Source organism: Metopolophium dirhodum, chromosome 1, assembly GCF_019925205.1.
Source record: "Metopolophium dirhodum isolate CAU chromosome 1, ASM1992520v1, whole genome shotgun sequence".
Taxonomy (NCBI): domain Eukaryota; kingdom Metazoa; phylum Arthropoda; class Insecta; order Hemiptera; family Aphididae; genus Metopolophium; species Metopolophium dirhodum.
This window is the reverse complement of record NC_083560.1, coordinates 118,633,490-118,648,067: the sequence shown is the minus strand read 5'-3', so window position 1 is coordinate 118,648,067 and position 14,578 is coordinate 118,633,490. Positions and strand designations below refer to the sequence as shown.

Here is a 14,578-nt window from a genome sequence, read left to right as displayed (position 1 = left end):
ATGCGCCTCATAGTTATAATTTAATTTAAATGCCCAACAATCTAGAGCTGAAGCACCTTCAGTTTTTTTTTATTGAAATTGCGCCTATGTTGTGTTAAATTTGTATACCTGTTGAATTCGAAAATTGATTATGAGCGAAGACCGTCTATCAGCCTACATTACTGAACACATAATATTATATTCAGTGTTTGGAAAGAACGTCGTTCACGCGTTCACGTTCATATTTAGCGAACAATACGTGCACTTCACTTGTCTTTTTCAAATAGAACGTGAACGACGTTTATATATTTAATGAATTTGAATGATTTTGAAGACGTTCAAATGTATTTATTATTTAATAAATATTGATTGATAATATTACTATGATATATAATATATTACGAATTATAAAAATAAAATACATGAAATTCCAGTGGGCACTGGACATAAAACAATAATATGATGATTTTCACGATTTTGTATTCGTATTTAAACGATACATAAAAATAAAATAAATTAAATGAACAACGAAATGAACAAATTCATATTTTCAAAGAACGTGTTCATTTGAAAAAAATATAAATTTGAACATGAACGAGTTCCTTTTTTTAGTAAACGTTCCGAACACCGATTATATTGCTATTTTAGAAGTTTATTTTACTTTAATTAATACTTAGTAACTATATGGCTATATATTGGTAATACTGTAGGTTGAATTAATTTTTGCCGGAAACATTTCATTAGAAAATGTCATTGTGGGTATAAAGTATAATAATATACTTTAGAAGTTTCAAGTACCTATACCTACTAAATATTTGTAATAAAAACAAAATAGCTAAAATTGTTATTTTCCGTTTAAGAGGAGTGAGGACGTTAAGACGCTTGTCTGTCTTATAAATGTAAAACAAAGCAAAAACTGTTTTGCCACTCACTTGTGTAAAAATGAGTAGTATTTCACTTAAGAGGAACACCCGCATTCGCTGTCTCTGTCTTACAAACTCGTAACATGGTAAATTGTACCTATACGTCTGAATAATCTATTTAACTCAGTAATCAGTTATGATTAATATTAGAGCGAATTGACCTATTATAAAATCTAGAAGTAAGAATATTATTTAATGAACTTTCAACCGGTGAGATGAATGCATTGGTTTTACAACAATGCGTGTCTTAAAAAAAAATTATTTAGGACTTAGGTGTATATACAAGATCAAGATAAAGAATGCTTCAATTTTAAACTAGACTATCATATGGTTGATTACTTGATTACAAATTTAACACATACTTTACAGTGGCTTACACCTCAATGATGAGGTACATTCGACACATACACACTGCAGCACAGGGCCACAGTGGCGTATCCAGAATTTGTTTTCGTGAAGGGTTTATAATTCATTTTTGACGAATTTTATCTAAAAATAATTTATTAATGATAATGTTATTGTTATCATTTAACAATTTTCGGGGTGGGTTGTAGGGTTACGACTCTCTAACCCCCCTCCCTGGATACGCCATTGTAGCATAGTGATTACATAATTTTATAACTAGGGAACGGATTTAAATGCTCTAAGAAACAAGAAATATGCCTTTAAAAAGTGCTTTAACATCAAAAAATGCACTAAAAAATTCCCTAAAAAACTTTATAAATGGGTTTATATTCAATAAAAACAAAATTTTAAAAGAGGAATGTTTGCAGATACCATTGCAGTACAAAGATCTGTAGTAAATGCATTATTTTTTGGAACGGTATTAATTAATGTTTGAACAACTTCACTTTTTTATTTTTTGGAAACCAATGTTTTCGGACATTGGAAAAAAATGCAATTTGCATTCAAATCCGTTCCCTATTTATAACATATTTTTTGAGCAAGATCAATTATATTGTTGTAAAGAATACCTAGCAATGATACATTTATGGGTGTTTCTGGATAAACCAGTGGAAGCTGTACATTTTTTCTATTTTATATTATACTAAACAGCTGGAGCAACTATAATATTTACTACAATTATATTATTATGTAAAAGGCCCTTCAAAACAAATATATTATTTTTTAATTGCAGGTATATATATATAAATAAAACAAATTATTTACATAAAATATACTAGTAAAAACTTATCATTACAAGTTTAATGTATGAAAAAATAAAAAGAGACGACGATTTTTGGAAAAATAATATGGAAAGTAAAATTATTACGTTTTATTTAGAAAATCTTTAACCCGTCTTAATCAAAGAAAACCTTAGGCAATAAATGCACAAATACTTTTTTTTTTTAATTTTTAATATACGTATATTTCATAATATTATTATAATTTATACCCGTGAATATACTAATTGTGTTTGTCATTTCTTATTTGTCTCTCTGACTTTTACTCTAAATTGTACCTATCATATACATATTGTATTGTTGTATCATAATATCATCTACCTAAGTACCTATACGATAATACGTCATGGATATCATAATTTAAATTGATATACAAGACAGTGTATTATTAATAATTACGATAATACAGTTTATAGTTAAATTTTTAAAAATATTATTATAGTAATAATATATACTTAAATATTAATTAATAATTTACATTGAACTTCATGTTTCAATATATAGTATTTGAAATTTCTAAGATTGGTAAAATAATGTGGTAAATATTTTGGTAAAAGAAATTTTTTTTTGCTTTTTTCCTTGGTTACATGGTTTTAGAATTAATTGATTTATATGAACGTGAGTTTCCTTTTCCTACCGGGGATGGTTTGTAATACTACTTTTTTAAATAGTTGTATTTGTATAAAAAAGTTAAGTAATGTAATAGTTAATAACTATGAAATAACAAAGTGATTTTCTTGTGTAGCTTAATGTAATAATTGTACATTTTTGCGAATTGCAGTGAATGCCGAGTAGTGAGTAGGTAATATAATAGTAAAAGATAACGCGCGCAATTGAACATAATAATTTATATTGTCATTTTTATAGCATTTTAATTATACGTAGTCCGTGGCATGCGATAATGGATTACACACACTAATGTTCATTTACTACTCACACAAAGACATAGCCCAAATGTTCAAGTTATGTGAATTGCCTGAATATTACTCCTTAAAACACGATACGCTGGAGCCCCTTTAAACTCTACCTACTTTTTATAATTGATAAAATATTATAATTACTAATATATTAATAATCGAAGACTATCGAGGATTGATTGACGAGTATCATATTTTGCGTTTTTGATGTCCTATTCATTCTATGTTACATCGTCTGGACCCCTGGACCCCCTTCTCAGTTCATGCCTTGGATACATTTTCTGTTTGATCCACATACATATATTACAATACTAGATGCCCGAGCCCGTCGGAGGACCATACCAGGCTGGTGCCACTCCTTCTGGGCGAGTTGTACCATTGTAGTTCATCGTACAGTCACCGTGAGCGCTAGCATCGAAAAGTAGAAGATTGCCTTGCGCATACGTTAGTCGCTTGGGTTTGAAAACAACTGTTATCAATGATTTTATCATTAATTAACGTATATTTGTCCATCAAATATTATACCGGTTACCGTTTGCTGGCATTTCATTTTGAACTTTCTCACTCTCGTGTAGTATTTTTCATATTATTTGTAAATTTACAACTGCCAAATAACTTGTACGATGTACATCATTTTTTAAAGTGTTGTCGTTGTTTTTGTCAGACATTAACAAAATAGTGTTGTTAAAGACTGTACTGCCAAAAGTAAGTAGGTACACAATATTACAACTTAAAAACTGAATTTTTGTAATTATTTATGACTATTTTCTCAAATACGAGTACTATTGTCGAATTGTCATAACTAGAAATCGGCACTTACTGCATTATAAACTTACAAAATAAACATACAATTCATATCTGAGGAATTTTGAATTTGGTTTGATTGTGTAATTTTTATCTATACATATTATATTGTTTTCATTATAGACATGGTCTGTCATCGTTTTTCTAACAAGAAAAAGGATTTAACGAGGCTTTTGAAATGGATTAAGCTGGTGGGATTTAGAGCATTTGATTATCATAAATTCAAAAACAAATTAATTTGTTCAGTACATTTTGCTGAAAATTGCTCTACCTAGTCCTGGAACAAAAAGATTAAATACAAATGCGTATCCTACTTGATACTTCCCCAGATTTGAAAATAGGCACAAATAAATAAATTAAAAATATATGATAAAGAGTAAGGTATTGTCTTAACGGACAATTTGTTTTAAGATAAAATTAGATAACCCATACTCAACAAATGAAGTCCTATCATTAATTTTATTAATATGTTTCTCAATTTCACTTACATTAATTGGCTTACAATTAATTGAATCTGTAATATCAGTTGTTCTTTAAGGATTTCTAAGGCTTTTCAATAAACCCTTTTGCTTTAATATTATTTTCAACATCACTACCTACTCTGACAAAAAAATATTCATTTTCAATTAAGCTATCATTGCTGTGTATACTTTTAATGTTATATATATTACTTGACTTTCCTGTAAATTCTTTTAAGACTCCCCAAATAGATTTAGATTCATTTCCATCTGCTATAATTCTTTTTTGATAATGTAATATTTTTGATAAATATAAGTAATTAAACATTTTTTATTGAAATATTCAAATGATATTTCAATTGAATTGCAATTTTATATAACATTTTCTTTGATATTAGTTAAATTAATAGATTCTTTAATACATATAGTAACTCCTTCACTTTTATTTAATTTCCCAATGAAGTTAATTGTTTGATATCCATTTAATACAAATTTAAAGTCATAATCCAGGCAGATTTCACTCAGCACAACTATTGAACTAGGTATATCAACATTTAAAGCATTAGTGTTTAATAATAACACCAGTTCAACAAAATGTAACCTTATACTTCTAATGTTCATAGCGAAAATGGATAAATGATTATTGTTCATTATATTTGTAGATACATTAATAAAGGACCATAAAACAAAAAAAAGTTACTTTTGTTCAATCAATAGATAACTAATTAATATAACTAACAGTGGTACTAAAATGTGTATACGTCGATTCGTTAAGGCGCTATAGAGCCCAAGAGAGATAGTCGCGTGACGTCACAAGACGACACGGCACGGTTACTATTATACTGGAATCAAAGAATAATAATTATGCATTGTTATAATTATTATAACAATTTAAGCGGACGATCTGACTAAAATCTAAGAAACAGTATAACACTAAAATAATCAACATACTTTTTCATTTTGTATTGGACTAATATAGTTTTATACTACACTAACAGTGTCTTACTGCACAATATTTTAGGCTGTGGTGTTTTACTATGATGAAATAGATCATAATTTTATTATTATAGATATTTAAATAATTTACATTATGATAAATTATAGTTAACTATAAAATAAATAAATATATAAATAGATTTTATATTAGCATATCTCAAGTGTTTTTTAAATTCTTATCTAATGTATTTTTCAAAAAAAAAAATTCCTAGGTTCATGAAGAAATAATGCCTTTAACAAGATCGAAAAACCACAAGAAATATACCACATATAAAGAAAACCGTTATACTTGTAATGATTGTGGCAAATTATTTACCAAAAAACATCTAATTGCTATCCATTGTAAATTGCATTTTGTTGAAAATCCATCTCGGAATAAGGTTTGTTTATTTAAAAATATCTTAACATAGAGACTGATCAAGTCTTCTCGAAATCATTTTTTAATATGTAATTAATAATTACCATTGGGTTACAATAAACGTACAATAATAAGCTCTTTACAAATTATACGTAGATAAAAAAAAACAATTCAAGTTAAGAGGACGTCACACCAGCATGTGTTGTTGTCTTGGTGGCGGTTGGACCGTCCACCCTTAAATAGTCTAATCCCTTCGTGGCCCACCACAAATTAAAATTTATATTTAAAATTAATCATAATCGACTATTCCAAATTATCTCATGATTTATAAAAATATAAAAATATTGAGTCTTAATGTATGACTTAATCAACATTTTGAATGGGCTGAAAACTATGCGCCATGCATTCAAGCCTCATAGGTAACGTGTGTTTACCAGTGTCTGAGTACGAAAATAATAGATAATCAATTAGTAAAATATACTTTTAAAAAAGACTGCTCATTACATGAGTTGTATACCTATTTGAATTGGTATTACAACTTATAATATTTATTGTCAGTTTAAAATATTTGTAATGTTTTATTATAATTATACTAAATTATACTACAAGAATTTGGTGCCTAATAGTGTGCTTAGTATTGCGTCTAATTTTGAGTTAGAGGAGGCATTGCAGGTACTCAGGATTTCTTCATCGAGGGAGTTACAAAAAAAGATAATAAAACACCATCAATTATTAGTAAATAGCATTGTAAATAGCATTATACTTACATTATTTTTTTAATTAGGTATATAAAAAGTGCTTACATCAATAGATGTTGTAGTAAAAAAAAAACTTCATGCAAGTGCCACTATGTTTTTATATACATGATGATTCACCAAGCATGCTCACCCCCTTTTTCTTCAATAATGCAGTTATTCAAAATCTGATTTTTCGAATTTTTAAATATACTTTAAGACCATATTTTAAAATTCTTTGAACTTTTTGTGCTACTTAAGGAGTGTCCTGTGGATATGTAAACTTCTGTTTTTCAAATGAGAACAGCCCTATAAATTATAAATTATACTGTAGATCATTTTTCTGAAATGTTTAATATATCGAATTCAAAATTTGTTAGAGTAGTTTTTGAGGTACTTAACTTTGTGTTCTAAGGATAAAAGGTCCTGGGTAAATGGTAATGATAATGGGTTTATTTAAGGGCTATGGGGGTGATTTGAAATTTGTAGTTATTAATATTAATAATTTGTAAAAATAGTCCAAGTATAACAAATACTAAATCCTATTTTATATTTATGTAAAACCATTTTTAAGGACTATTATCATTATTACAAACATTTTTATACCTAACTAAGAAACTACTCATTAAAATTTTCAATTTTGAATAAGGTACATCAACTAAATAATTTACAGTAAACAAGGGAGGTTCTCATTTGAAAAACGGAAGTTTGTATCACCACAGGACACTCCTTAAGTACTACAAAGATATTCATTAATTTGAAAATATGGTCTTTGAAATTCAAAAAATTCCAAAAATCATAATTTGAATAAATTCATTATTAAAGGAAAAAATAGGGGTACGCATTCTTGGTGGTGAATCACCCTGTATATCAAGAAAATATTTTGGCCTCCTAAAAATTTTTTACCTCAGCCTGGCCCACCTTGTACTAATATACTATTTCCGCCACTGTGTTGTCTCTGCCTTAGAAACATACAACTTGGCAAATTGTATGTTCACAATAATACATTTTACTCTGTACTTTCTAAATTTAGAGTAAAATGTCCTCTTATAACATTTTACTAAATGTCCTCTTATAAAATTTAAAGGTAAGATCTAGGATCTATATTGTGTTTATTTTATAGATAAATGGATATAATATTGTTGGAAAATAATAACAGATAAGCCATAGCGCGTTGCTCAGTACAATATCTGTATTTAAGTTAAACACTACCCTACCATAGCGGTAAAAGCGCAAATAGCGTTTGGGATTTGGGTAGGGCTAAAGCCTTACTTTGATAATATTGAATAAGCTTAAAACAAAATGTAATATCACAGTTGTTCTTTAAGGATTTCTAAAGCTTTTCAAAAAACCCTTTTGCTTTAATATTATTTTCAATATCACTACCTACTCTGACAAAAATATTTTCGTTTTCAATTAAGCTATCATTGCTGTGTATACTTTTTATGTTATATATATTACTTGACTTTCCTGTAAATTCCTTTAAGACTCCCCAAATAGATTTAGATTCATTTCCATCTGCTATAATTCATTTTTGATAATGTAATATTTTTGATATTTTATTAGAATATTTAGCAGATTCCTAAAACGAGTACCTATATGATAATTTAAAATATCTATCAAAATGTCTTTTTTGTAATTTAATGGATATATTTATATATCTAATTGAGACAACTAACCCTTAAGTTATCCATTCTTTAAGCTTTTCTTTTTAGTATGCTTTTTAAATTATCCAGTAATATTGTAAGATGAAAGGAAAATAAGTTGTTTAATTGTGTTATTAAATGATTTATATGCTTTATTTTAACATTGTTGTCACCTAGTACATTATCCCATCTTCAGTACTAATGAGCAAATTTAGATGTTCTACATTAATCTTATTTACTGCCTCAGATAATTTAGTGTTATCAGTTAAATCAGTACTATGCTGAGAGAATATCATTGTAGCATAATGATCAGTGAGATTTTACAATATATGAGTTTACAAAATCAGTATCTATATTTTTAATAAACATGTGCTCTATACACGATTGTGACGTATTGAAAACACAAGTATATTAATTTATGCATGAAATACATTTTTTAGATGACAATATATTTAGATACTCAGTTGAAGTAAGAGAATTATTTAAAATATCAATATTTTTATTACCACAAATTATTAAGCTGTAAGAATTATTAATACTATTTACATACATTTCTAACACATTTCTCCATTCAAAAATCGACAATTATATTGGATAATTAATATTTGGAGATCTGTAAATAAAAGTAATTAAACATTTTTTATTGAAATATTCAAATGATATTTCAATTGAATTGCAATTTTATATAACATTTTCTTTGATATTAGTTAAATTAATAGATTCTTTAATACATATAGTAACTCCGTCACTTTTATTTAATTTCCCAATGAAGTTAATTGTTTGATATCCATTTAATACAAATTTAAAGTCATAATCCAGGCAGATTTCACTCAGCACAACTATTGAACTAGGTATATCAACATTTAAAGCATTAGTGTTTAATAATAACACCAGTTCAACAAAATGTAACCTTATACTTCTTATGTTCATAGCGAAAATGGATAAATGATTATTGTTCATTATATTTGTAGATACATTAATAAAGGACCATAAAACAAAAAAAAGTTACTTTTGTTCAATCAATAGATAACTAATTAATATAACTAACAGTGGTACTAAAATGTGTATACGTCGATTCGTTAAGGCGCTATAGAGCCCAAGAGAGATAGTCGCGTGACGTCACAAGACGACACGGCACGGCTACTATTATACTGGAATCAAAGAATAATAATTATTCATTGTTATAATTATTCTAACAATATAAGCGGACGATCTGACTAAAATCTAAGAAACAGTATAACACTAAAATAATCAACATACTTTTTCATTTTGTATTGGACTAATATAGTTTTATACTACACTAACAGTGTCTTACTGCACAATATTTTAGGCTGTGGTATTTTACTGTGATGAAATAGATCATAATTTTATTATTATAGATATTTAAATAATTTTCATTATGATAAATTATGGTTAACTATAAAATAAATAAATATATAAATAGATTTTATATTAGCATATCTCAAGTGTTTTTTAAATTCTTATCTAATGTATTTTTCAAAAAAAAAAATTCCTAGGTTCATGAAGAAATAATGCCTTTAACAAGATCGAAAAACCACAAAAAACATACCACATATAAAGAAAACCGTTATACTTGTAATGATTGTGGCAAATTATTTACCAAAAAACATCTAATTGCTATCCATTGTAAATTGCATTTCGTTGAAAATCCATGTCGGAATAAGGTTTGTTTATTTAAAAATATAAAATAAAATGATCTCTTATAAAATTTAAAGGTAAGATCTAGGATCTATATTGTGTTTATTTTATAGATAAATGGATATAATATTGTTGGAAAATAATAACAGATAAGCCATAGTGCGTTGCTCAGTACAATATCTGTATTTAAGTTAAACACTACCCTAGTATGGCGGTAAAAGCGCAAATAGCATCTGGGTGGGGCTAAAGCCTTACTTTGATAATATTGAATAAGCTTAAAACAAATTGTAGGAAATGTTTGGGAGGGGCTATGGACATTTAAGGGGCTTAGCTCCTAAACCCCTTCCCCCATATTTGCACCTATGCCTACTTCCCAGGGCTACTCAAAAAATAAGCTTACCACCCTCTGGGGAACATTATAGCCCACGTTGAGAGTATTTGAAGATGTACAAACAATTTACTATTTTTAAATATTTATAACTTAATTTGAAATTAAAATATAATGAAAAGTCTATGATATGATATCCTAGAATCTAGATTATTTGTCCTTGTTCCTATTTACATTTTTATACGTAATGAGTTTTTGTTTTTTTTTCACTAAATCCACATTTAAACCTGCCTAAATATTTCATCATTAGTTTCAATTATGTTACAACAAATATAAAAATGTATGAAAATTGTTTATTGAAAAGTATTATAGGTATTATATGCAAAATAGAATATTTTATGATATTAATATGGATTAATAATATCAAACTAATTTGATTTTAGAGAATGTCTATTCTTTAAGATATTATATTCTTATATTTAATTTAGGTATTTACAATTTTAGAATTCAGTATTACATATTTTAAAATATATTTAACTTTGATTTTTCTTTTATTACAAAATGTAGATATCAAAATATATTCAGTGTTTTGTGATGAAATATCTGATATTAAATCTTAAAATAGTTTTTATTATTATAAAATGGTTCACTATAAAATAAATAAACACCTATTTAATTAGGTTTTAAATTTGAATATTCAATGTGTGTCTTTCAAATACTTATTTAACTCATTTTTAGATTCTGAGTGAAACGATGAATGTATTGATTTTACAATGATGTGTGTTTTTTTTTTAATTTTTTTTTTATTTTTTTATTTTTGTGTCTGTGTACACGATAAGTAGTCGAAATAATGCTTCGATTTTCGACTTCAGTATCTTGTTCGATGGGAAAGTGAATATCGTTGGTGCATTGGGGAGGTCAAAATTTTAATTTCCCAGTAGTTTTCAAAAGCGATGTGAAAAACAAAAGAAAAATTAAGGAAAAACGGGAATTTTTACGCAAAATCGATTTTTAACAAAATCGATTTTGGTTATTGGTGTAACTCTAAAACAAATGACCGTAGATGCATGAAATTTTCACTGGTTGTTTATATTTGCATTTTCTATACACAATACAATTTTGAAAATAATTTGACTTTTTTTGAACTGTTTACGGACATTGTCAGTTTTCAGTTTTTTTAAATTTTTTTTCTATAAATATCAATAAAATTTTATTTGTTGGGTAAAAAAGCTTGAAAATTTAATAGAAGGCTCCTAGGTTATTGTTTCAAAGGCAGATGAAAAAAATTAAAAATCCTTAGTCACAGTTTTTTTTTATACACGTTTAAAGTTCAAATTTTGACAAAATACGGAAAAATCACGAAAAATAGCAAATTATTTTGATGAGAATTCATAAAAATTTTTCTTTTTAAATCTAAGATTTGAAAATGTAATATAAGATTACTCATAAGTTTGTCTACCTTTATCAAAAAAAAAATGTCTAGAAGAAACTTAATTTAAATTTTTATGAGCGTCTGAAATTTATATTTATACAACATTTGATATTTACTCGATTTCTCATGTAACAATTTTCTTATTTTATTGTAATTAAAAAACGAATGACTGTAGATACTTGAAAATTTCACTGAATGTTTATATTAGCATTTTCTATACACCATAAAATGTTGAAAATATTTTGACTCTTTTTGAGCTGTCTACGGACATTGTCAGTTTTCAATTTTTTTAGTTTTTTTTTCTATAAATATCAATAAATTTTTATTTGTTGGGTAAAAAAGCGTGAAAATTTAATATAAGGCTCCTGATATATCGTTCTAATAGCAGTTGAAAAATATTAAAAATACATATGCTCAATTTTTTTTTATAAGCATTTAAAGTTCAAATTTTGACAACATTTATCAAATTTATAATTTATTAATTATTTTCTGGTTAAAAATGTATAAAATGTTTAACTTTTATGGCTAAAGATTGAAAATTTAAAACAAGACTCCGAGTAAATAGGTTATATATAAATTACTTTATTCACAATAATATTATCAAATATACTTGGTAAAATCATAGGCTGACTGACCGTTTTCGCTCAGAATCGTTTTTCTTATACAATGATATTATATCATTGAATTCAAATTTAACACCATCCATTACAGTGACCCACTTGTAACCTACTGTACAGCAGAGCGACATCCACTTATCCACCTTTTTAAATGATTATTTTCTAGGCTCCGGCTGGTGAAGTAACTAAGACAAAACAAAAATGTTTTATTTGCGATGTTTGTCATGCAGCATTCAAAGAAAAACACCACGTGGCACGGCATTGTAAAATTCATACTGGTGATAAACCATATACGTGTACTATATGTGGAAAGTTGTTTAGAGACCAATCAAATTTAATAAACCATAAATGCACGCACACTATTGAAAAACGGTTTCAATGTACCCAGTGTGGGAAAAAGTTTATGAAAAATGATAATCTGCTAGTTCATTATAGAACACACAGTCACATAAAACCTTACGAGTGTGATGTATGTAAAAAAACTTTCTCTACTAGTGGAAATCTATCAAGACATAAACGGACAGAACCAAAACGTTTAGATAGAGTTTTTGGATATTTTGCACTTTGATAAAACTCTAATTTAATAATAATTTGTTAAAATGTGATAATACTGTAGTAAAGTAATCATTTATTTTGAGTTATAGCCTTAAGAAATTGTTCAAAATTTGTAATTTTTTTTTTTTTAATATTCTCTATAAATATTTCATTTTGTAAAATGCTTGAATATTGTACACAAGGTTCCTTTATAAGTTCCATTAATGTAATTTTCAATTTAAATTCGAATATTATATAAAAATTTTTTTTCACATATTATTATAAACATTTAATATTAATATTATATATAATTTTTTTTTTACATTTTATTATTGACAATTAATATTAATATTATAAACAGTTTTTAGATTTTGAGCGGAGCGAGGAAGCTAGTTGTTTTACAATGGTGTTTATTTTTTTTTTTTTATCCCGTATATAAAATTTCTACCAGGAGGAGTTTTTTCAATTTCAACATATAGTATCTTATCTTTTAGCAAATTGGATCAAGATGGTACTTTAGAGAGATCATTTTTCGATTTTCTCAATAGTTATTTAATGCCATGGGAAATACCACCGCCAAGTTACAAAAAACCGCTAAAAATAAAATTTTAATATCACCTTAGAAACGAATTAAAAATTGTGACAAATTTAAAAATATTAATTCAACTTACAGGCTAATAAATAATAACAATATAAAATATCCTGACTGACAAACCGTCTCCGCTCAGAATCGTTTTTCGTATACAATGATATTATATCATTTAATTCAAATGTAATACAATCCATCAATCCATTTATACAGTGACCCACTTGTAACCTACTGTACAGCAGAGCGACATCCCCTTATCTTATTTTTTTTTACATATTATTGACATTTCAAAACAAATTTAGAGTGTGTAACATTATGGTTACTGACGCCTTAGCATTAGTTAATAGGTCGCCAACCTATGACCTGTGGAACACCGTACTGGTGAAAGAGGCCGTAGGATTTTACTTAAAACTAAGTTGATGGAGTTCAATAAAAACAAACAGGGTTAAGTTACTGAGGAATTTTATTGTTGAGCGTGCATTATTTCAATTACTAACTGATCTTTTACATAAACACAAAAAAAAAAAATTGTACTTATCAGTATCTAAAATATTTTTAAATTGATATTATAATAACTTATTACTTAACTTGGGTATTACTTTCCTTTTTAACTAATCGATATTTATAAGAAAAAAATTCAAATGTTTATAGGTAACTTACTCAAAAAAAATCAAAACATTTCAAAAAATTTATCGTGCATTAAAAGTCCTAATATAAATATTTTGAAGCAATTTCAGGCTCCTAAGATTTTTCGTCTTTGAGTTACTCCAAAAAAACAAAATATTTTTTGTTGAATAGGTTTTTTTTTCAACGGTAATTCTAAAAAATACTATGTTTTTTTTATTTTTTACACTCCAAAAGTTCAAAGTACCAACTAGGTCCAAATAGCTAATAACACTACCCAAAAAGTTGAAAATCGAAATATTTTTACTGCCCTAAAAGATAATGATAGATACAAAAATAAAAATAAAACATAAATTTACATAATATTGTAAGATCAACACATATTCATTGCTCTGCTCAAAATCTAAAAGCTGTTTATATTATATAACTTTCTTGATATTTTTACTTTAGAAAACTATTTAGTATTTACTTATAAATTGAGCAGAACTCCAAGCTGGGTTAGGTAATTGGAAAAAAAGTCCCAGTTAAAAAAATCCCATATTAGAAAAAAAAAGTCCAGGAAATGTTTATTGAAATATTTACTGAAATACTTATTTTTGTACAGTTATTCAGTTGTATCTTGTATTTTAGTGTGTATAACTATCACAACCCGTATATTTTGATCCTTTATTTATTGGTACACTAAAAAATTCACTATTTCCAAACATCTGACACATGCTACACAGCCATGATATTATATAGGTACCTAATGACTATTGAGAGTATGAGACTCCATATTGCCAGTCTGTTGGATGAC

At 26.8% G+C, this 14,578-nt stretch overlaps 2 protein-coding genes across 3 annotated transcripts in view; both read left to right on the top strand.

Moving 5' to 3' along the window:
* Positions 1–14,578, top strand: part of LOC132936434 (uncharacterized) — a 64,643-nt gene that overhangs the window by 19,762 nt on the left and 30,303 nt on the right. The gene's annotated exons all lie outside the window — the stretch shown is intronic.
* LOC132936436 (gastrula zinc finger protein XlCGF71.1-like) lies at positions 3,438–12,895 on the top strand. Of its 2 annotated transcripts, none has more exons than XM_061003169.1 (4): positions 3,438–3,712; positions 5,474–5,641; positions 9,517–9,684; positions 12,202–12,895. In XM_061003169.1, exons 2-4 carry the CDS (start codon positions 5,489–5,491, stop codon positions 12,601–12,603), a joined length of 723 nt encoding a protein of 240 aa, XP_060859152.1. In that variant the 5' UTR covers positions 3,438–3,712; positions 5,474–5,488; the 3' UTR covers positions 12,604–12,895. The 2 variants fall into 2 exon arrangements, with proteins under 2 accessions (XP_060859152.1, XP_060859151.1); XM_061003168.1 differs by having other exon boundaries at positions 3,440–3,708; positions 12,202–12,894.